The sequence below is a fragment of the Numenius arquata genome, chromosome 2 (assembly GCF_964106895.1).
Source record: "Numenius arquata chromosome 2, bNumArq3.hap1.1, whole genome shotgun sequence".
NCBI lineage: Eukaryota > Metazoa > Chordata > Aves > Charadriiformes > Scolopacidae > Numenius > Numenius arquata.
The window spans coordinates 92,453,234-92,474,716 of record NC_133577.1 but is presented as its reverse complement, the minus strand read 5'-3'; the positions used below and the strand labels follow the sequence as shown (position 1 = coordinate 92,474,716).

Sequence of the window (21,483 nt, the reverse complement as noted above, 5' to 3'; positions counted from 1 at the left end):
CATCAAAATCTCACCTCAACTTTTCTCCGTGGGAACTCGGCCCCGACTTTCCTTTGGCAAACTGTCCCCACGTCCCCCCTGGGCCTGTTCCTCCCCAGAGCCACCCCGGGCTCCCGGAGCGGCGGTCTCAGCCTCCCCCCGGCCTGTAGCCCTGCCCTCCCTCCTGGAGGGCGAGGGGAGGCTGCTTTGGCGTCCCGGGTTGCGTTCGAAGCGCCGTTTCCCCGGCCGAGGCAGGCGGCCGGGCCGAGTCACCGCCCGGGCCCGGCCATGCCCCGCAGCGGTGCCGGGGCGGGCGGCGGCGTGAGGGGAAAGGTGAAGGTGTCGCCTTTAGGCGACAGGCCGCAGGTCGGGCGGGGGAAGCTGCCCCGCAGCGGGGACCACGGGGCTTGCGGTTGGCATGGTCCCCCCCGGGGCCCCCGCCGCCCCCCTGGCCCTGGGTGGGGGTCCCGCCGGGGCGGGGGCGGCGAGGCTGGGGCAGCGCCCGGCGGCGACACCGCGCCCCGTCCCGCCCCGGCGGCTGAGGTAAGCGGGGAGCGTGGGCGTCTATCTGCCGGCGGCTCTCGTCACCCGGAGACGGGTCTCCCCTAATCGGGTTTCCATCAGTCTCCGCGGGGGCGTATAAAAGGAGCGGCCGCGGGGCGAGGCGGGCAGAGCGCGGCGCTGCCCCTCGCCCGCCCGGCCGGCCCCATGCAGCCCGCCATGATGATGTTCTCCAGTAAGTACTGGGCGCGGAGGGGCTTCTCGCTGGACTCGGCCCTGCCGGAGGAGCGCCCCGCCGTCGGCAGCCTCACCGTAAGTGGCGGGGCTGGGAGCGGGGCTTCTCCCCCCGGGGGAGCCGCCGGTGAGGGGAGCTGCCGGGCGGTGGGTCGGGTCCCGGGGTTCCCGGTGCCGGGGAGGCGCCCTCCTTCCTCCCAAAGTTAAGGCCGGGTGGGGAGTTTTCCAGCAGTTAGTGGGGCGGTCTGATCGGTCCTCCTTCAAAACGCTGCCTTAAATCTTACCTTCAAGCAATAGTAAAAGTTTCGTTAGCGATACGGTGCCTTACTACAGAAATCAACCGTATTGCTACGGGATAATATGAATTCATTAGGGGCCAGTTCAGGTTGAAAGCTTGCGGTTAGCGTGCTCCAGTGCTGCTTTTCGAGGCACTGACAAACCTGTCGGCACGGTGTGTAAAACATTTTTGTTTTGTTTGGGTTTTTTTTTTTTTTTTGTTTGTTTGTTTTTTTGGGAATGTGCAAATCGCGTGCCCTCACCCCGCCTGTGGTGCGACCCCTGCGGAGCAGCGGGGTTTGGGCTCTCTCCGGGAGCATCGTGTAAGGGATGTGCGATTTCCCTGTTGAAAGCCCTGCCAGGAGGCAGAAACAGTTCCCTGAAAGATGACAAAACAGATGCAACAGGTGATTTCAGGCACGGATAAGCTTCTGCGTGCTTACAAGTAAATGTATTTGAATAGGTGGTTTAATAAGAATAAAGAATGTTAATAGTTACTAACAATGTAATCTACTCTGAATATGTGAAATATTTAGGATTATAAAAGCTTTCCCTTCTGTAAAACTTTGTGCCAGCTCTGCAGCGCATGAAGATTCAGATCACTTGAGTGGAACCAACAGACTGCACCGGTTTCTTGCAGTTGTAAACTGGCGTGTTTTCTTTATAGTAAAACGTGCGTTATCCCTATTTGTGTATGCTTTATTTCTATTGGAAATATTGAATGAAATGGGATAAGCTTGTTTGACTGTCTTTATGAGTTACTTTCTTCACTGAGTTCTGCTATAGGTCACTTTTATTCCTGAGTACTTGCGTTTGTTCCAGATAATTAATTTTCATTAGGAAAGTTGATCTACTAGTCATTATTTAACTACAAAATGTACTAATGAGGATGGCTGATAAGATTTGAGCTCCTGCAATATCACAGCCTCTTCTGCTGGGCTTGTAGCAATTAGCTAATCTAGTTTTCAGATGCTTGAGAGGGGCTTTCAGTCATCACTTCAGGTAATGCTCGCTTGAGAGTATTAGCGAACCTGTGACAGTCTTGGAAGGAGCCGAGTGCTTTTGTTTCCCAGAGGCATTGATGATACTCAGATTCTCAGGCACTCAGTTGATTACGTGATCCTTGGTATGTAGCTTCCAGAAAGCAGCATACAGTGAAAAATCACAGATGCTATAAAAATAGCATCTTTGTCACTTCATGTGGAGGTTGTGTGCTTGATGTATGTGAAAAGGACGCAGCCGAATCCCAGATATTATTAAAGTTAAAACAAAAGTGACCTTCTCCTAAAACAAAAATGACCTTCTCCCTTAGCAAACTTCCAACTGAGCGGAGTCATATAAGCTCAATTACTAAAAAATAAACATGTTTGAAACTCTTCATATATCATTCTACAAACATAATTGCTTTTCCAGGTTGTTTCTGGGTAGTCTAATAAATGATGAGAAAATACCACAGAGACTTTTTAACATGTCCAGTAACTAGTTTAAGTGTGGCTGGTTTAACCTGTGCCATTTAAAGCGTGGGTTTTGGTAAGATTATGCATTTTAAATAGCCCTCTTTTTAATCCTGTACATTCTTGTACCTTAAAAAAAAAAAAATCTCAGAAGATCCAAGGGTAGCTGCTTTGAGAGCTGTGGGCTCTCTGTTCAGTAGAGGGAGATATTTCAGGGTAGATTGGGTGAAAAAGTAAACCAATTTGACATGAACCATGTGGATGCCTTAAGATGGATGTGATGCAAATGCTTTGTCACTATTAGTGATACCAATTTTTAAGAAAAGCATTTTATATAGTCTGGTTTGAAAAGGAATCAGGCTGATGCTTACTAATTTTTTCTTGGGTCGTGGAGAACTTGATAAAATCTTGTAAAATCTTCAGGGAGAAGGGCACAGGGAGACCCTTTGTTAAAGTCCATCATTGCAGGTCCACAGATGATATGCAAGTGGGATAACCCACCTGTAAGGAAAAAATAAGAAGAGAGATCTAACTTGGCATTCGTCAAGCGTTAGGAGACCTGTTTCAAAACTGCAGTCCTTTTTGAATTACTTTCCATAAGCTGCTTTACTCTTCACCAAAGGAAAATTTAATTCATGTGGAATAGTTGTATGATTCTTAATTTCTGTTTCATGTTATTTTAGTGACTACATTATGGATGATTAAAAGAACAGTTAGCATCTCATTGGAAATTTAATTTCTCCAGGAGTCGCAATCTGGGTATTGGAAAACACAGGCTGTTTTTTTAAAATCACAGTCAATTTTAGAAAAATTGACTATAAAGCCTGTACTGTTGGCATCTCAACAAGATTTAAGCTGATAAAATTACATTTTTTTTTTTGGAAAATGTGAGCTGAAATCTGGCTTAAAGCAGTCTTTGACTGCCAAGTTGAGAGAAGAATGTAAGAGTGACTAAGGATGGTATGATTTTCTGTATTTTCTCGAGTTCCTCAGCCAGCTCTTCTATGGGATGTACAGTCTAAGCTTGTATTTCTGTATTCATTTTTATAAGCAGCAGAGGTTTTGTTTTCTCAGGAAAAATGATGTTACATGACAACATTAATTGTACTGCAATAGAAAACATAAATTTTATGTTTTAAATTTAATGGTTAATGCCAAAATACATGCCAGTGTAAATCATTGTAAATTGTCTGGTACAGGTTAGAATAGCATAATTGCAATTTTGCAGTGCAATTTTGCAGCAATATTCAGGTTAGAATAGTATCACTGCAAGCTTTTTAGTATTTCAGACCATCTCCATTTGCTTCACATTTGTTATTAATGATAGCATTGCCCTAATAATAACATCATACTTGTATCCTAAATATTCATACGCTTTTTCACTGAATTTCACTGAATTTTTAGAGTTGGAAGGGACCATAGAGATCATCTAGTCCAACTCCCCTGCTGAAGCAGGATTTTTCTTAAGCTTTTTTTCATGGACTGGCCTCTTACACTGTCATCTTTAACAGCTGCCTTTGATCTGTGATTCTGGTTTCAAGTAAATGCATTAGCTTTTAAATTAAGTCTGGATGAGTTCCATTCAGCTGTTTTCTAACAAAAATTTCTCTTTGCGTAAAAGGACTTAATTTTGTGAAATGCCTGTTTGCAATCTGAGGTGATACTGTTTTTTGTCCACTTGCAGCTAAACAGATCGAGTTCTGGGAAAAATGAGGAAAAGAAAGGGAATAAGGGAAATGGGAAAGGTGAATCTGTTTCTGAAGGCGGAAAGACAGCGGTGGTGTTTTCCTTGAAGAATGAAGTTGGTGGATTGGTGCAAGCTCTCCGACTCTTCCAGGTAAAGCTTACAAATCATTACGCTGACTGGATTGGGGAAGGCTACCGAGGTCAGGTTGTTTGTTGGTATAAATCTAATGGACCGTGGCGGAAGGAATAGAGTGCAGTTACACTCTGCAGAATTGAGTAAAAGTAACTTAAAATTTTATGGACCATTCAACAAAGCATTTTGGGCTCACTAAGGGTTTTCTGGAATAAAGTTTAACAGTGATGCTGATGTTCACACCATTCGCTTTAGATTTCAGACACGTGATTCTCAACACTGTAAATTAGATTTGGAGTTGTCTGTGCAGACCACGATGAAAGGTGGCACTTTCAGACAGCAGTTCAGAATCTAAATTACAGTGGGTGGCAGTGGCAGCAGCCTTGCTGCAGGACAATGTTTGGTCGTGAAGTTAAATGCACTTTTAAGTGCTTGCAGGGTCAGGGCTTTATGTGTCTAACTAGAACTTAAATTGTGAAGTATCGGTTCCCGTATAGATCCCTGAGCAATCTGTTTTTCGGTCCGCCTGCTGGTACTGCACGTAGTCTGCTTGCTGCCTTAGTAAATTGAAGAGGGCTTGGAGACATGTCTGAGGGTAGTTAAAGCAAAGCAGTATGATAAAAGTACTAGGTTGTTCAGTCCGTGTAGTGCAGTGAAGAGAAAGTTAGGAAGTGGCTTGGGGTCTGTTTCTAAGGCCAAACCTTAGAGGGGTGTAAGCGTGCGAGCCCTGGGCATTACCAATCCCTAACTCACAGGGGCTGGCTTTGGGAGCAGATTCCCAAGGCTGATGGAGATACCTAGATTCCTAAACCAAGGAAAAGGGAGTGAGTTAGACCCCTGGGAGGGAGGCTGCCAGGAACCACGATGTTTGCAGAAAGCTGATAGGAATTGCAGGAATTGTGTTTTCAATGCAGCTTCTCTCCATGAGGCTTAAGTGTCTAACTGCAGTGCTGGCTTAAATGCTTGAATGGATTCATACCTGAAGTCCTGGATTTACACATCAGCTTCCCCTTCCTGTGAATGGGCGTATAACTCACTCAGGTCTCTTAAAACATGGCTGGAAGGTGTTGCAGAGATAACACCCCCATTCATGGAGTCACTTAACTATTTGGGTATACTGTGAGGGGGAGTGCAGGGTTTTGTTCCCTTCTCAATTCAGGGAAGATCAAAGCCACTTGTCTGACTTCCCAAGAGAATGCCTAAAACTGGTAGCTCTGTGTCAGCTGAAAACATGCAGGGGAGTCCTGGGGCCTGTGTTATTAAGGAGTAGATCACCAAAATGATCCTACTTGGCTTTGTAATCTGCCAATTTACAAATAGCAGATTCAAAACCCTTAGCAGATGGAGGGTTTTCCTTCTGTGAATTTGTTACACGAATGGCTTAGCTAAGGAGATACACCGCAGACATACCTTACGAAGCATGCCAGTTAAAGAATTATATCTGTATATCCAGAGGTGTAAAAGTAGAGACTGCTGGTCACCTGTACCAGAGGAGACCGTCACCCGAAATGGACATTTCTGCAATATAAAGCAGGCAGGTGGAAGTACAAGTGCAGAGTCCTCCCTGTTTGGAAGTTGAAAAATATTGTAGTGGCTTCCCTGAGTAAGTGAAAGGATAGTTGTGAAAAGTAACAGATAGTTTGTGTCTGGCAAAAAAAAGGACAAATCAAAGAGTCAATAGAAATATTGGTTGAAAGTAATCATCTAGTCCAACCTCCTGTTTTGAAGCAAGGCTATCGCAACACTAGATCAGGTCAGCCATAACACATTGTGGTTATCTGTCGTTGTATGACACCCTTGGCAGAGCAGTGGGAGAGAGACCCCATAGGAAAATTTTAATGCTAGAACTATTCACACACTTGTGTGTTTAGTTTTGATGGGGACATTATAATAGATAATAAAATGAATTAGATTTTAATTTTATTACTATCACCACTTCAGGTAATTCATAGTTGCTGCAAGAAAGACGGATGACGACTGATACATAGTTATCCTTAGAAATATTTTCTACCTCGTTCATGAGAGAAGCTGAAGGAGTTCACATTTAATAGCATCCAAATAAACACACTCAAATCCAGTTAAATTAACAGTAGTACTATGCACATTGCCTAATAAAATTGCATTTCATGTTTAACAAAGGTAAATATACAACTGCGTTACAATTTTTTTTTCTTTTTGAAAATTATAAAGTAATATTCTCCTTTATAAAAGATTGCCTTTTAGGTAAAATTAAATCATTAGTTAACTTTCTTCATGAAACACAATAGTATTATTTTTACATTCAGTATACAGATTTTTTTGTCTTTATTAAGCATCACTAACCAGTACTTTCAATGAAAACACCTTTTAATAACTGGGAAAAACTTTCCTGAGGAACATGCCATCAATATTCCCCTTCTAACTGGTATGTCTGCATTTCATACGCTATTTCATCTTTCCACAGGAGAAACATGTCAGTATGGTTCATATTGAATCACGAAAATCGAAGAGAAGGAACTCAGAGGTGGAAATTTTTGTGGACTGTGACTGCAGTAAGAAAGAATTTAATGAGCTAATCCAGTTGCTCAAGTTTCAAACTAATATTGTATCTCTCAATCCACCAGAAAACATCTGGACTGATGAAGAAGGCAAGGTTGCTTTTGTATCACTTGGTCTAGACACCTGTGCAAAACATTTCTCAGTATCTCCATAGTCTTGCACTCCAGTGCATTCAACTCACATTCTGTCTTCTGCAGATCTCGACTGTGTCCCTTGGTTCCCCAGGAAGATATCTGAATTAGACAAGTGCTCACAGAGAGTTTTGATGTATGGATCTGAGCTGGATGCAGATCACCCCGTAAGTGTAACATAAAATTGTATTGAAGATAATTGGTTCAGGTTATTTGCCGTTCAGATAAAAAGCCTGTTGACTGCCAATTCTAAGTACTTTCTTGAGCATATGTTTTTCAGAAGATGGGGATTTAGTTCTCTGCAATGTTTTCAGTGAATTAATTTTCTGTCTCTGGAGTAGGACACCCGACAAGGAGGTCCTCCAGAAAACTTACTCACTCTTGAACGACTATGTCCCCTTTTGTAGTGCTTTCATTTATTTATTTTTTAATTAACTGGTTGATAGAAGCTTTCAGAGTGTAGATCAGTGAGACCTGCAGTTCTGTCACAACTCTTAGGTAAGAACTGATATTAACCTAGGTGTCAGAGAAAAAAGAATTATGAAGAATTCTCCTTGGGCACTCAAGAGAGAATTGCAGAATAAAACAGAGCAACATATTCCTCTTTCTGCATGCATGCAGCAGATGGGAAGGTGTCTCGCATTGTTTCCTGGCTTTGGTGACAGGAGACAGGCCTGCGTTTCACACAAGCTGTATCTGCAGCAGTGCCAAGTGCTCAATGCAAAAGGCAGAAAACCAGATTTGTTATTGCTTTATTTCGTTTGGCTGATGTCCATAAATGCTTAACCTCTCAGTCTTTAGATGGCAGATGATTGCAAGCATTTGTGTTACAACATTTTCACTTGTTATAAATCCAAGTTTCTACCTTTGGGCCACTTGGCTGAAAGATAGTCGTGGTAGCTTCTTGTATTCGTTCGTAAAATAGGCTGAGTTAAAGGGGTGTTTAGGAAACTTCCATCTGAAGGGAAGTAGGTAATGAACTAAGATATCTGACCATAAGACTGTCTTATAATAGAATCAGATTGAACTCTAGCTGTAGGTGATAATCTCCTTTGTTCTTTGTCACACACATTTTTGTTGGTATTGTCCAAGATGGTGAAAAATGCCCCTGAAGAGTAAGTGACTGCAAAAAGATCAGTTTGGTGTAGGGGACTTTCTAGTGATGCATCTGTGTACTGTGGTACCACAGTGCCTGTGTGGACTCCTCCCTGGTGACTGCCTTGGCTGAGGAGAGGCAGGTGCTGCTGGTGGCCCTGGGTTTGGGGCTCTACATCGGTGCAGAAATGGCACTCAGACTGCTGCCTCCTGTCCTGTCTGCTCCACAGCTCCTACAGGGGCCGTGCCATGGTGGGGGCTCAGGCACAGACCCCCAGGCCTGTGCACACAAGCCAACGGACATCATCATGATGTCCTCTGTCCCTGTCTTTGGTGTCACCTTGCCTGCATATCAGCAACAATAGTCATCATGACCTCGCTTGGTTGCCAGCCACCCGTTACCACGTGTGAGCCCTTCCCACGCTGCAGCCCCGCAGTTGGGGAGCAAGTTCCTGGGTCCTGGTTTCTGCCATGTACTTCTTGATGAAAAACTGGGATTTACCTCGTGTTTTCTCAGAAAGGAAAAGCCTGTTGATTACCTTCAACCATTAACAGTAATTTGATTCAAACAGAGGCTGTAGCGGCAGCTCCTTCTAGCCTTGAGTCGATGACTGTGACGGGCCATTTGATACTGTTTTATGTTCTGATCTGGTGCCTTCATTAAATACTTGAGTGCTCTGCTGAAAATCTGCCTTCAGTTTTACAGACAATGAAAAAAGACATTTGCATTATATGAATATATATTTTACACTTGGGAGAGCTCGTATAAACATAATTTACACACCATTTGTTAGCCTATGCAGCATGCTAGGTATTAGAGATGGGGGAAAAAATGTAAAATCTGTGACTGGCCTTTCAAAGGCTACTTTTGGTGCCTGCCCAGTTCCTTAGCGGTGACATGTAGGTGCCAGAGGACCAAAGAGAATTACCATATTACAGAACCAGTATAGCACCGCTTCAGCGGCATAGCCCTAACCCACTCCATATTGGCTAATGGTTTCAGGCTCAGTTTCACGACACGTGACAGGCCTTTAAATCCCCTGTTCTGTCTTCCATCACTTTTCAGCTCTTGAATGGTCTGGAGCTGAGTAACTCAACGCTTATGTCGAAAGGTATTAAGTAGACAAGGAGGCTCCCCCAGATTACAGCAAATTTTTGCCAGTCAAAAAGCTTTTCTTTGTAGGAGTGGAGGCTTGAAGGTTTTCTGCAGTCCTCTGACGTCCTCCCTCACTCTGCCCCAGCAGCGCAGCTTTGGTTATGGGACAGTAAAATGCCTTCTGGGTTTTCTGGAAGCTCATACAAGGATTTCAAATCAAACGACATTATCCTTTCATTCCCTTCAGTGATTTGCGTTTGTGTTATGTGAGCAGTAAGGAAAAAATGCATTTTACTTTTCGGCTCTCACTAGGGGAAACTTTCTGGGCTACTAACTGGGGAACTTAGGTAACTTTTTACCCTTTTTCATCTTCAAGAGGCTGGCAGTTCTGCTTTGAAAATAGATAACTCTTTTCATAGTCCAAAACCTGAAGTGTCTATGTATTTTATAGGTATAGATGAGATCTTGTTTTAGTTTTGATGTGGATGTAACTGGTTGGTCTGTACGTGTTACACAGCTCTTGTGCCCTTAATATGGAAAAGGTATGAGCCTACTGTAGCCCATGAGGTAGAGCCCTTCCTCTGTAACTCAAATTGGAGCAATATGCATATTTGCTGCTGGAGGCTGATGGTGCAGTCCCTAATGCGTTGATTAAGATGGCAACTACTGAAGTAGCATCTTCAAAATTAGTTGCATATGAACTGTGGGCACTTGATTCTTCTAGAGAAGAAAGGTGTATTAAGGCTAGGTAAATTATTCTACTTTTTGCCTGTGTGGATCTCCATTCAGATCAAGGAAAACCTGAGTGAGACGAAATGACAAGGAAAAATTTTCCCTTTTTCAACATCTTGGATGAATGACTGTACCTAGGCACAAACCCGTCTTGAAAAAACTCCTATGGGACTTTGGTGGGGAAAAAAAAAAAGAAATCTTTATCTTCTCTTGCAGTCCAGTAGATAGTGTTAATCAAAATACAATATAATTAGGTACTAAATAAACACTTTAATGATTTATTTTGTAATTCTTACAGCTAGTTTTCTGTCCTTATTGTAAATTACTCTCTTCTTCTTTGCTTAAGGGATTTAAAGACAATGTCTATCGACAGAGAAGAAAGTACTTTGTGGATGTTGCTATGAGCTATAAATAGTAAGTACTGGCATAATTCTTCCCTGTGCTGCTGACTAGTTAGAATTCATGCTCTACTTAATTCTGTAGGATGAAGTTTAACAGTAGACAAAGTCATCCTTTAAACTTTGTCTAGTTTAGCGTAGGCTATAAATGACAAACCTGATGCTTGAAATCCTGTTACGTTTTTGGTACAGATACAGGCAAGTAAAGCGTTTGAAAGGTAAGCACTCTCTTTTCAGCATTTTATTCATAGCTACTTAAACTTAAGAAACTCTTTTACAAATGCTTGCAGGTCTTAATGACAAACTGATGCGCTTCTGAATCACACATAACTAGCATCCCTATATAGTTGGATGAGCTCACTAAAAAACAAAATTATTTTATTTTCTTGCACTTACTCTACTGGGTGCTGCAAAATGCCTTTTATCAATTTTGCCAACACAGCTCTAAATTTCTCAGAATTCAGTCAGTAGATTTCTCTGGAGCTGGTGGAGCTGGTGCCCTTGCACGAGTACACTGCATGTGTCTTCTCACTTTCGATTTTTTTCCCCCCATGTCAAGTCAATACTTGCGATTTGCTACCATCCCTGGAAGTTAGAAAACTTTCTGTGCTACCTACAAATACCTACTGTGTTGCAATTTTCTTGTCACACAAGCATTCAACTAATTTTAGTCATACTCTAGGTTTTATTTGCAACAGGCCTAAGCCCTCATTCTCAAGGGAAAGAACATACTAATTTCATGTTCTTTTCCATTTTACCACACCTCTTCAGGTTTTTCATTTTTCTCCTTTGAGATTTCTACCTACATTGTTTAAAGAATATAAAACACAACAATTTTTTCTCCCTCTGTAGAAGGTACATTCTATCAGGAAGCAATTAAAAAATGGATTTTTGAAGGCTTTTCAGTTCTGTTTTTTGTTTTTAATATAAGGCTAGCATACAGGCTGCAGAAGGCTGGGGGAACAGGAGGATTAACTCTGCTTTGTGACCATATAATCCTGATTATATTTGTTTTTTACTTTTGTCCCATTCCTGTTGGTAAGCTGTTACCAGTCTAGTAAATGTGTAAGTGCTAGTGTTGGTTCCCCTTTTTTCTACCCACGGTGACATTTGTTTAGCTGGGTGCTCATGACATTCATCCAGCACACTGAGCTGCTGCCTGCTAGTGGCAGGTGCTGGTTGGTAGAGAAGCTTCCTAGGCTGACTAGGTAAGTCCAAAGTTTAGCCAGCTTTCAAATGTAAATTGAGACAATTTGTTTGTTTGTTTACAGGTGATTGATTTATTATCTTTTTTTTTCAGTATAATGCTTGCAGTAGAGTTAGGGCTTCTTGCCTACCACTTATTGCAGTGTGAAATGTCAAGCAGGTACCTGTGGATGAGGGCAGGCTGTGTGCGCTCCTAGAGCTCTTTCAGTAAGTCAGTCAGATAGTTGTCCATTTACCCATGGTGGTAGCAGTAGTGCTGTGCATTTTGCAGCTGCTAAGTTGCTGGAAATATCTTCCTGCCTCCTTCCTCTCAGCTGCCTAAGTGCTGGAAAGATCGTGCAGCTGGCTCACTAAGCAGTGGTTGGTCTTCTGCTACAAAGCGTTTTTTTTTTCACCCTGAAAGCAGTGAGAAATGTCTTTTCACAGAAATCACATAGAGTAATCCTGCATATTCCCCGAAAAATAGATAAAGAAAAGACCTTTTCCTTCTTTAGATTTTGAAGGCTCAAGAACCATTTCTGCAGGCACATTACAAAAATCAAACAACCCAGAGGTTATTTGGGGGCCAGGTCTCGACTTCAGCAAAACTGCTCAGAAGTACTCCTTTATCCCACTGATCTTTTCAAACCTTTAAAGATTTCAAACTCTTCCTATTATTATCAGCAGAGGGAAAACTAGATGCTTTACATATTTTTTTAGCTAGGGACCACAACATGGCTGGGAGGCCAGTGGTTAGGGCAGTTACCTAAGATATCGCAAAATCTCATTTATACTCCTAAGGTCTCCTGCAGTGGTTATCTTAACCCCAGGGATGTGCATATCTACTGGGCTGTACAGTCAGTCTGTCTCCGGGTATGCCTATAGAGACAGCGCGGGCAGACATTTACTCTCAGCATCCTGCAGCTCAGCCTAAGCCACACTGAGGAAAGGCAAATCAGCTCAGGGAGAACTCTGTGCTGCTACAGCTAAGCTTTTTTCTGCTGGGGAGCTCAGAATTAGTATAGGTGTCTCGACACTACATGTCTCATCACACCCTCTTCTGAGGTCTAATGACTATTTACTTACTTACACAAAGCTCTATTGTAAGGACTGCTTCCCTCAGGGATAAATTCTGAGCATTGCCTTGAACCTCTCAGTGTCTTCCAGGTAAGTGATCTTCCTAATCATTTACTGAGGCTTAGTGCATTTCTCCTTTTCATTTTCCAATGGAAAAAAAAATCCTGAACCACCCATACTTGTTTCCTTAAAAAAAAAATAACAAAGAAATCTGGCTGCGAAGAAATTGGCTCTGTAAAAAAATTGTTGAGTTGAAAATCCTGGATCAGCATTTCCTTTATGAATTGCTCCTGTTCTATAGTGGTAGGTGTTCTGCTTGAACATAAAGAGGCCTCTGTAGTGGAGAGAGAGAGAGAGAGAAAAACACTAAGAAGTGAACTTGGAGGAGCAAATATTTGCTGGTGCTGAACGTTAAAGGGAAAGACATGTTAATAGAGCACAGCAGTGAAAATCATCTGTACGAAATAAATGGACCAAAAAAAAAGTATTCCTCCCTCCTTTACTTATCTTCCATCCTAATGATGGAAATGAAAATGTGTTAATCTTGCTAATTAGTCCTTTGAGACTGATAAGGGATTGCAAAAGTGTCGAGAAAATTAAATCTGGAAGAAAAATACGAGGTTTAAGAAGGAATTTATAACATGAGTTGATGGCTCATGACCATGGCAAAATGGAAAGACCCTATTTTAATAAGAGGAAATAAAAATTCGGGATAGGTTAGCTTGTAGAGTCTTCTTACTCAGCCACAAGAAAACTGGCTGTGCAGGCTGGCCATTCCCATGATTGATAGAAACGTTTTAGCGCAAGGTGGGTCTTGCTTGTTGAAGTACGAGGGTGAGAAAAAATGAGATTTGCAGAGCTGAGTGAGAAAGGCATAGGTCCTCCCTCAAGTCAGGCTGCCTTGATCCTTCCCATAAAGAAAGCAGTATCATGATCAGCTGGAAATAAGATCAGCCCTCCTAGGCATAAATCCTATTAAGGAATTAATGCTCAGTGAACCTTACTTCAGTGCTAATGAATTAATTGAAACAATGACTAAGTTAGAAACCTTTTAGTGAGCAGTGAACAAGCTTCACATCCTTGATTGTGTTTATACCTCTCTAGCGACGGGCGAAACAGAAACCTGAGTTTTTCCACTGGTGCACAGATTTCTTCAGCTTTGCTGGGCCAGTGCTGACCTGTACTGGCAGTATCCGTAGTAGAGAGGTGAGGTCTGAGGAAGGAGGAGGCTACGGCACAGTATTCTGGCAACGCCGGGTGGATGGAGTAGCAACCTGCTTGTATCTGTCATGTACGGTGCAATTGAGAATAGCAGTGTTGTGCTTTCCGTGAGCTGGCAGGCAGCGTAAGGCTGATAAAGTGAAAAGGGGAAGACAGAGACTAGACCTGAAGGGCTGACTCCCGCCGCAGAATGGGCACGAATCCAGTGCAGCTTCTGTTGGTGGGAAATGCTTCGCTAAATGTGTGGCAGTTCTTGTCATGTCTGCAAAAGAGTGGCTGAGGGGGAACTAGCGGATGTATTGGATGTTCCATGAGTCCTTAGCAAGTATGAGTGCCTCACACAAACTGGCCTTTGACTGACAGATAACTGCCATGGGTCAACACACTTCGATATCGTCGAAGGCAAGGGGATTAAATAGTAAGTTTTCAATAATTCTCCTGCTGCAGTGAGATCCCCCGTGCCCGATCCGCCTGTTCAGCTGCTGTCTGTGACACTGGGGAAGCTGCAGCACTGGGGGCTGGGAGCGCCCAGGTTTGCCGGCCCTGTGCCAGGGGAGTGGGGGACAGGGACTGACGGGGGTGGGAGGGGATCCTGTGAATCCCTTTGCCGATCTGTACTTCGTTACAGTCTGGGAAAAGAGGATGCCTGAGGAGAAGGCAGCTTGTACAGGTTACATACTATAGATTGTGAACATTAAATCCAGAGAAAGATTATGAAGGTTCTAGGAGGAATTCATAACATGAGATGGTGACCCATGTGACCATGGCATGCAAAATTCCTTACAGCTAAATACAAGGTGGTGCAAACTGCAAGGAGCCCTTCATACCCTTCACACTGTCAGTCAGTTTTGAATTAGCTGTAATGACTCAAGGCAAATCTTGGATGTTGGCGACAGATTAGCAGGTACCCTGGGAGGCTCCTGCTTTGCAATTTCTGTATATCTGTGTAAGGGGGAGGAGTCAGAGGAATGGTACAGAAGAAAGGAAAAAAAAAAAGGAGAGAGATTATTTAGAGGCTTAGTTTCACCTGGGCTAGGCTGTTGTTGGCTCTGAGGTGAGCTTCCTCATGATGTAGTCCTGCAGGTACTTGGGGTTCCAAACATATCTACACATGTAAGCAACAGTCTAAACAATATACATATATATACATATTTTAATTGGATCCACACATTTCTAAACATCTATGTAATTGCCTAGTCTACACTTTGTGAAACTCTAGGTAATGATACTGTGTGAACATTATGTATATTTAGGAATGCATAGAGCATGCAGTCTGCTGATAGTCTTACTGAATCTACAAGTTAGACTTAATCAGGATCTTCAGCTAACCAGTTACAAAGGCATCAGTGGCAGTAAACGGAGAAATATTACTCTGGTATAGGAACATGGCATATAAGAAAGCCATCCTTCTACTATGATATGTACAAAGATTAAGAAATAATCTCATTGCTTAATAAGAAATACAGTTCTTAAGAAACAAATGTAATATTTACAGTCTAACAGAAATTAACAGAAAGTAATTCTAAGAAAAAAGCACCTGTCATTTAAAAACAGTTTTTAATAATTTATTAGTCTTTGTCTGCCTTTATTTATTTAAATAACACTTTTCACAGAAATTTTGCCATCCACAGTCTGTCTCAAATCTGGTTGTATTAAAATATATTTTATATTAATTTATTTTTTACAGTGGTCAACCTATTCCCAGAGTGGAGTACACAGCTGAAGAAATTAAAACATGGGGGGTGGTATTTAGGGAACTCAGTAAACTCTATCCCACCCATGCCTGTCGTGAATATTTAAAAAACTTTCCTCTACTGACCAAGTACTGTGGATACAGAGAGGATAATGTGCCTCAGCTAGAAGATGTTTCTATTTTTCTTAAAGGTAAGGTTCATATTTGGTTTGTCAATAGATACAGTTTCATAAGAAAACTATTTCTCTTAGTACGAAATACAAAGCACATTGAATGAAAAGACTTCCAGCTTTGTCAGTGGATTTTGGTTTAGCTTGAAGTATCATTCTGTTTTTGAAATTCTCCATGGCAGAGAGTTTGTTGGGTCAAGACAGTTGTATATATGAACGTGCAGGTATGAAGCTGAGAAGAATTAAACAGCTGAGCACGTATCACATGATACTATCTTTCACAGGGAGAAAAGTCCTTCAGTACAATGAAAAGGAAGAGCAGAGTTAGCTCTGCTCTTCTTATTGCCACAGTGTGGGTGTTCCGATAACTGCAGTGGGCATTCCTCAAATATCCAGGCAGGTAAAAGAGGGAATAAAATGCCAAAATAACTGAATTTAAAGAGGAACTGCATGTTTGGCACATTGTTGTACAGCCTGATGAATCTGAGGCTTTCCTGAGTGCCCAAGACCTCAGGAAGCTAGTCATTATATTTGTATGTTGAAAAAACTCAATGGGACTCCATAGGTAATCTGGTACTTTTCTTTCAAGTTCTTTTTTAAGAGGTCAGGATAATACATATTTAAGCTTGAAAATACCCTTCTTTTTCATCTGTAATGGAAATGTATCCCAAATAGAAGGAGAAGTGGCAGACGTGAACCTGCAGTTTTTAACTCTAGAGGAAAAACTGCCAAAGAGTTCAGTTAAGATTTTCTCTTCTCAGGTGTCCCTTCAGATACATCTATTTATTCCTTAATCCTCTTGCTCAGGAGCTTCTGGAGCTCAGGTCGTAAAACATTATAAAGGAAAAAAACCGCTATGTGCTGTTAAGTGTTATGACAGAACATAGCAAAGTGTTTTGTCCCAAATGTGCACGAAAAATTATTAACTAAGAGAAATATAAAATTTGTAATGAAAAGCTTACTTTCCCCAGTCCCTGCTTCATCTTTAACTTGTTTGTGAAACACCTGCATTTACTAATAACTGACTCATCACCTCCTGAATTTGGTTGTGTCCTTCTGGGTCTCTCATCTATTGTGTTACGGTCTCTAAGGAATGCTGCCAAAGTGTACAGGTTCTTTCTCTAACTAGAAACTCAAAACCTCATGCTTCTTTCAGAAATACGTTTTCAGACTAAATACGACAACAGTAGTGTCTGCTGAAGAAAAACTTGGAACGTTCTCCTGTAAACACTTGGAAAGAGTAAAGAATGAATTTGGGAGAGAAATGTCCTTTTCAAAGTCACTGAGTCTGAAATAATTCCTCACTGGGACTAATCTGACAAAGGAACTCTTTGTTAAATAAATGAGGACCTCAGCTGTGAAAGTTGGTATTTTACTGTCAGAAACGGTATTTTATCTGTAAAAATAAGGAAAGATTTGATTTAATCCTATTCTTTTCCGTTAGTTTTTAATGTATTTTACAGAAGTCATCTTCTGTTTTGGGAACTTCTCTCCTGTTTGGTACTAGACTTGAAAATCAGACACTTGGTGATTTGAGAACATCACTTATGGTACCTTACCATCTTTTCTATAAAAAGTTATGAAAACAAACTTTGAAATAACTCAAGCTGTTTTCATTAAACGTATGCTATAAATGCAAAATAGTTCTTGTACATAATAGGTGAAAATGGTGTGTGGTCATCTTCAACCAAGATATTATCTGTGTCGTGCTTCTGGTAGAATAATTAGTTATAGATCATTACCTGTCCTCAGAAATGGATGTAGGGATATATAATTTGGTCTTTTACTATCTCCTTCACTTTCAGAAAGGTCTGGCTTCACAGTGAGACCAGTTGCTGGTTACCTATCTCCCCGGGACTTTTTAGCTGGCTTAGCATACAGAGTTTTTCATTGTACTCAGTACATACGACATGGCTCAGATCCTCTCTACACACCAGAACCGTAAGTTGCTACATTTGCTTTAGCGCTGAAAAAATATGATTGCTGGATTCTTAAAAGATGTAATTGAATTTGCCAAGATTGAAAAGAAGAACCTTCCCCAAAAGGTAAAAATGTAGTTACACATGACAAAACCCTTTGCACTGGTGAGCTAGAATTTAATTCAAAGGCTTTTTTGGACTTGTTACTTAAATAACTGGGCTATTTATATGTTGGGTCAAAAAATTCCATCTGGATTATTTTTCAGTGGAAAATGGAGTTTTGGACTAAACATTTTGAAAAAGTATCTAAAATTTCATTTTCACATGGACAAGTAAAGAAAGAAATTGGAAAAAAAAAAAGCCCTGCATCCCTTGAAAGAAATTGCTTTCAGAATTATAAATTGTATCTTCATTTATGTTTTTTGGTCCAGACTCCACAACTGAACTTCATTTCTCTCCTATAACACAATGTAAGCAAGTCAAGAGGTGCTGTTCTCTCATCCAGAGGAGATACTAGATATGAAGCCTCTTACAGGGAACATGATAGAAATGAGACACTTTAATTATGACTTTCATGGGACAGCATTGCAGCTTTTCCAAAACAGAATACTGCAAGTTTGGATGAAATATTTTGGCATTTGCTCTCTTGATCAAAAGCGGGGAAAAAAAAGATCGAAACGATTGTTGTTCTTGTCTTGTGTTATGTATGGTGTGGTCTGTGCAGTAATAACAGAACAATACATGACAGTCAGATAATAGGGAGGTAGTTTCACCAAAGGCATCCACTGATCTTGTAACCAGAGGAGTGACATTTTCGCAGTGCATCAGTCAGCAGATGGTTAGCATGAAATTGTAACTGTTGTTTATACACCTTGTACTGTTTTGGTGTATTTTATTTTTGACAAAATTTACACAAAGGTTTCACATATATATATATATACACATTCAGCTCCAGTCCTGTAAACACTTGGACCCACACCTAACTTTGATTTAATGAATAGACTGCTGAAACCATGGAATAATATTTTTGGATATGAAAGGATTAATGGAACTGCATAGTAAACTGTCCCTAAAAATGCTCTAACATTATTCTGGCAGGAGTCACCAGGTGGTGCTGTTATACACATATCTGCTTGCTCTTCCTCAACGTGTGAACTAGGCAAAGCATTCACTAAAATGCTGTATAAGGTTAGTTTTGTGTGCATGTTTTTATGGGAAAGAAGTGGTAATCCCTGAAGGAACTCCCTCCCTTCTGTAATCTCTGTAATTAGAACTTTAATCTCTTCAATTTGTAGGCAAATTGCTGTGTTGTAAAATCCTGAAAGAAGGGCTTGAATAGGTAATGCTGGACCTCTTCTGGTCTATCTAAAAATATCTCTAGATATTTCAAAAAAAGAGATTATACTTAAGAAGTATCAGGTTGTGCACCAATGATTTCCTCTCCTGTGCGAAGCCAGTGTCTCAAATTGCAGCACCTGCCAATGCTCAGCAAAAGAATAATGACATTTATTAACTTAGTACAAACTAGGAGAACGTTTTCATCTATTGGTAGGGGATTTAGGTACATAACTCCAACATGAACAAAGAAAGGATTGTGTTCCAGGAAACAAGTGTGTCTGTGTTTTTGCTGATGTTCTCTGGTTTGTTGATTTGTGTATTTGAGACACCTTTTAGTTTTCAGGATGCTGCTTATGTTCAGAATTATGCAGTATATTATAGCTAATCCTTAGTAGTAACGGCAACTACTTTTTTGTAACCTTTCTGGTCATTGTGTCTGGAAAGTCACTATGTAGTAATACAAGTTCAATTAGAATGAAGGTTTTTATCCCTTATTTGGGCTGAACTTAAAAATCCAGGTTATAGTCTTAGTCATATTTAGAGCTGCTAACAGAGCAGTTGTCATTTTCTAATGATGTTACTCTCTTCCTGCAGACCTGCATGTTCAGAAACCACATAAATTAAATATTCTGTACTATCAGGAACTCCATAGGAAAATTTTGAAAATCCCTTTTAAAATGTGTTTAAATTTTTTCATATGATAGAGCATATAGTAAGTGTTATCAGAAATGTAAAGTGCAATCCTGGCTTTTTTGTAATAAGCAGCAAAACTAAACTGACTTGAGTGGGGACAGCTCTTCATCTTCCGCAGTAGCTGCAATGCCCTGAGATCTGCTGGTTGATATATGGGGCCATAACGAGGTTTGCTGCGGGTCCCTGGCTTGCTGAATGTTGCATTTCAATGATATAAACCTGGTAAAAAGACTCCCTTTGACTTCAGTGGGCTTTCCATCAGATTTAACAGCCAGGCTATAGAGCTAGATACAAATTAGAGAGTTCATTTGGTTTGATCTGTATCACTACTATATGCATTTTAAAACATTTCTTCCTGAGTTTCATTATGTTTCTACTACATTCACAGAGCTATATAGATTTCCTCTGCTCTGCTAACTAATTTACTCCGAGAAAAATCTTTTGCTGTGAAAAGTGCATTACGAAAAATCTTATTTTCTCTGAGCAATGTGTGTGAATAAATTAAAGGAACTTAATTATTTTCTGAATAAAACAAAACAAAAGAATCCAGCCTTGGTAGTTAAGCAAAGAATTATATTGTTTAGACTATCTATAAAGGGCCAGACTGGCAGGGAATCTAAGAGGCTCCAGTGACAATCCCAAATGCTGGATCATGGTTGTGCTTGGAAGATTTGAAATCTTTTATTATTATTTTATTATTTTTTTCATAAGTTTTTGCTTTAAGCTCCCCTCTCTATAACTCCATGTTCAAAATACTACTTTGCGTAGTTTTAATGGAAGAATCTACAAGCTAAAGGCATGAGAGAAATATCTTCTGCCTCTTTACCCTCCTCCCCTTTCCCAGGAGAGTTAATGGGACTAGGCTTTGTTTGTGGTCATTTGGTCTGCAAGGATGGAAGTGACACAAAGAGCTTGTGCCCCAATGCACACTTCACTTAGTTGTGTCTGGAAGTTGTTCCCTCAGCACAGGCGGTAGACACTGATAGTGGTGATGCTGCTGTAGAAGCCTGCCTGGAGGCAAGTGTGCTTACTTGAAGCTAGTCCCACTATATCTTCTTTGCTCTCGTTATTTGAACTACTGATATGAAGTTACCTTAAATATGTGAGTGGAGTGATGCAGTGCAGTATAGGTGGAGTGCTCAGCAATCGGTGTTTACTTCTCTAGTGAAGATGGAAAGTGGAGTTAGAGCTCTGGACTTTCAGAGAAAGGGCTTTGTCACCCATTTCCCCCACTTCCACCCATGTATTGGAAGTGATGGTTGGAGGTGTCTGGTTCCTCCAGTGAGTTGTTTGGTACTTGGAATTCTCTGGGTGTATCTATCTGACTGCAGACTCCATTTCCCTGCTGTCCCTTGTGTTGTTAGCAATACATCTCCTGAAGCTTTCAGGAGATGACAGAAGAAATTGTTGTGACTGGAACTGAATAAATAAAGAAGGGTCATTAACCTTTGATGATTACCCACTCAACTGATTCAAACCATCTCCTGAACAAAGAGATGGATGATACCATGCAGAGCCAGCCAATTTTTTCAAGTCTGAGCTCCAGTGAGGAATGGAGCAGTATCTAAGCTATGGGTCTTGTGATAGGGAACTTTGATCATCTTGCAAGACTCGGAGCATCACCAAAAGGTGTGGGGATCATAAAAGGAAACCCTTCTTACTGTCCGCTTTTGTAGAAATTGGGAGTTTCTCAGGCTCTGAAAGGATATGCAATTATGTAGGAACAAGGGAGGAAAAGTCTGTCTTTCAGGAGGAAGCACAAGCTTTACCAGGCAGTGGAAAACAAATGCAAACCATTTTCCTTATGCAAGTATGATGTCTGATGCTGTTCCTAACCAGCAGTATGTATCAAACACGTTTTATGGGTGTTGACTAAAAATATTGGTGCAGAGTAAATTTGAGCACTCAGTCTATATTGCTACAACTGAATCTCC

General features: G+C 41.2%; 1 protein-coding gene across 1 annotated transcript in view; it reads left to right on the top strand.

The window, feature by feature from the left end:
* Window positions 1–687: 687 nt before the first annotated feature.
* The window catches only part of TPH2 (tryptophan hydroxylase 2), a 50,877-nt gene continuing 30,081 nt past the window's right edge, over window positions 688–21,483 (top strand). Inside the window, exons 1-7 of the mRNA XM_074167983.1 lie at window positions 688–792; window positions 4,129–4,281; window positions 6,707–6,890; window positions 6,999–7,099; window positions 10,202–10,269; window positions 15,424–15,620; window positions 17,405–17,540. Of these exons, the coding sequence (XP_074024084.1) occupies window positions 688–792; window positions 4,129–4,281; window positions 6,707–6,890; window positions 6,999–7,099; window positions 10,202–10,269; window positions 15,424–15,620; window positions 17,405–17,540 (944 nt within the window). The remainder of the gene's footprint in view (window positions 793–4,128; window positions 4,282–6,706; window positions 6,891–6,998; window positions 7,100–10,201; window positions 10,270–15,423; window positions 15,621–17,404; window positions 17,541–21,483) is intronic.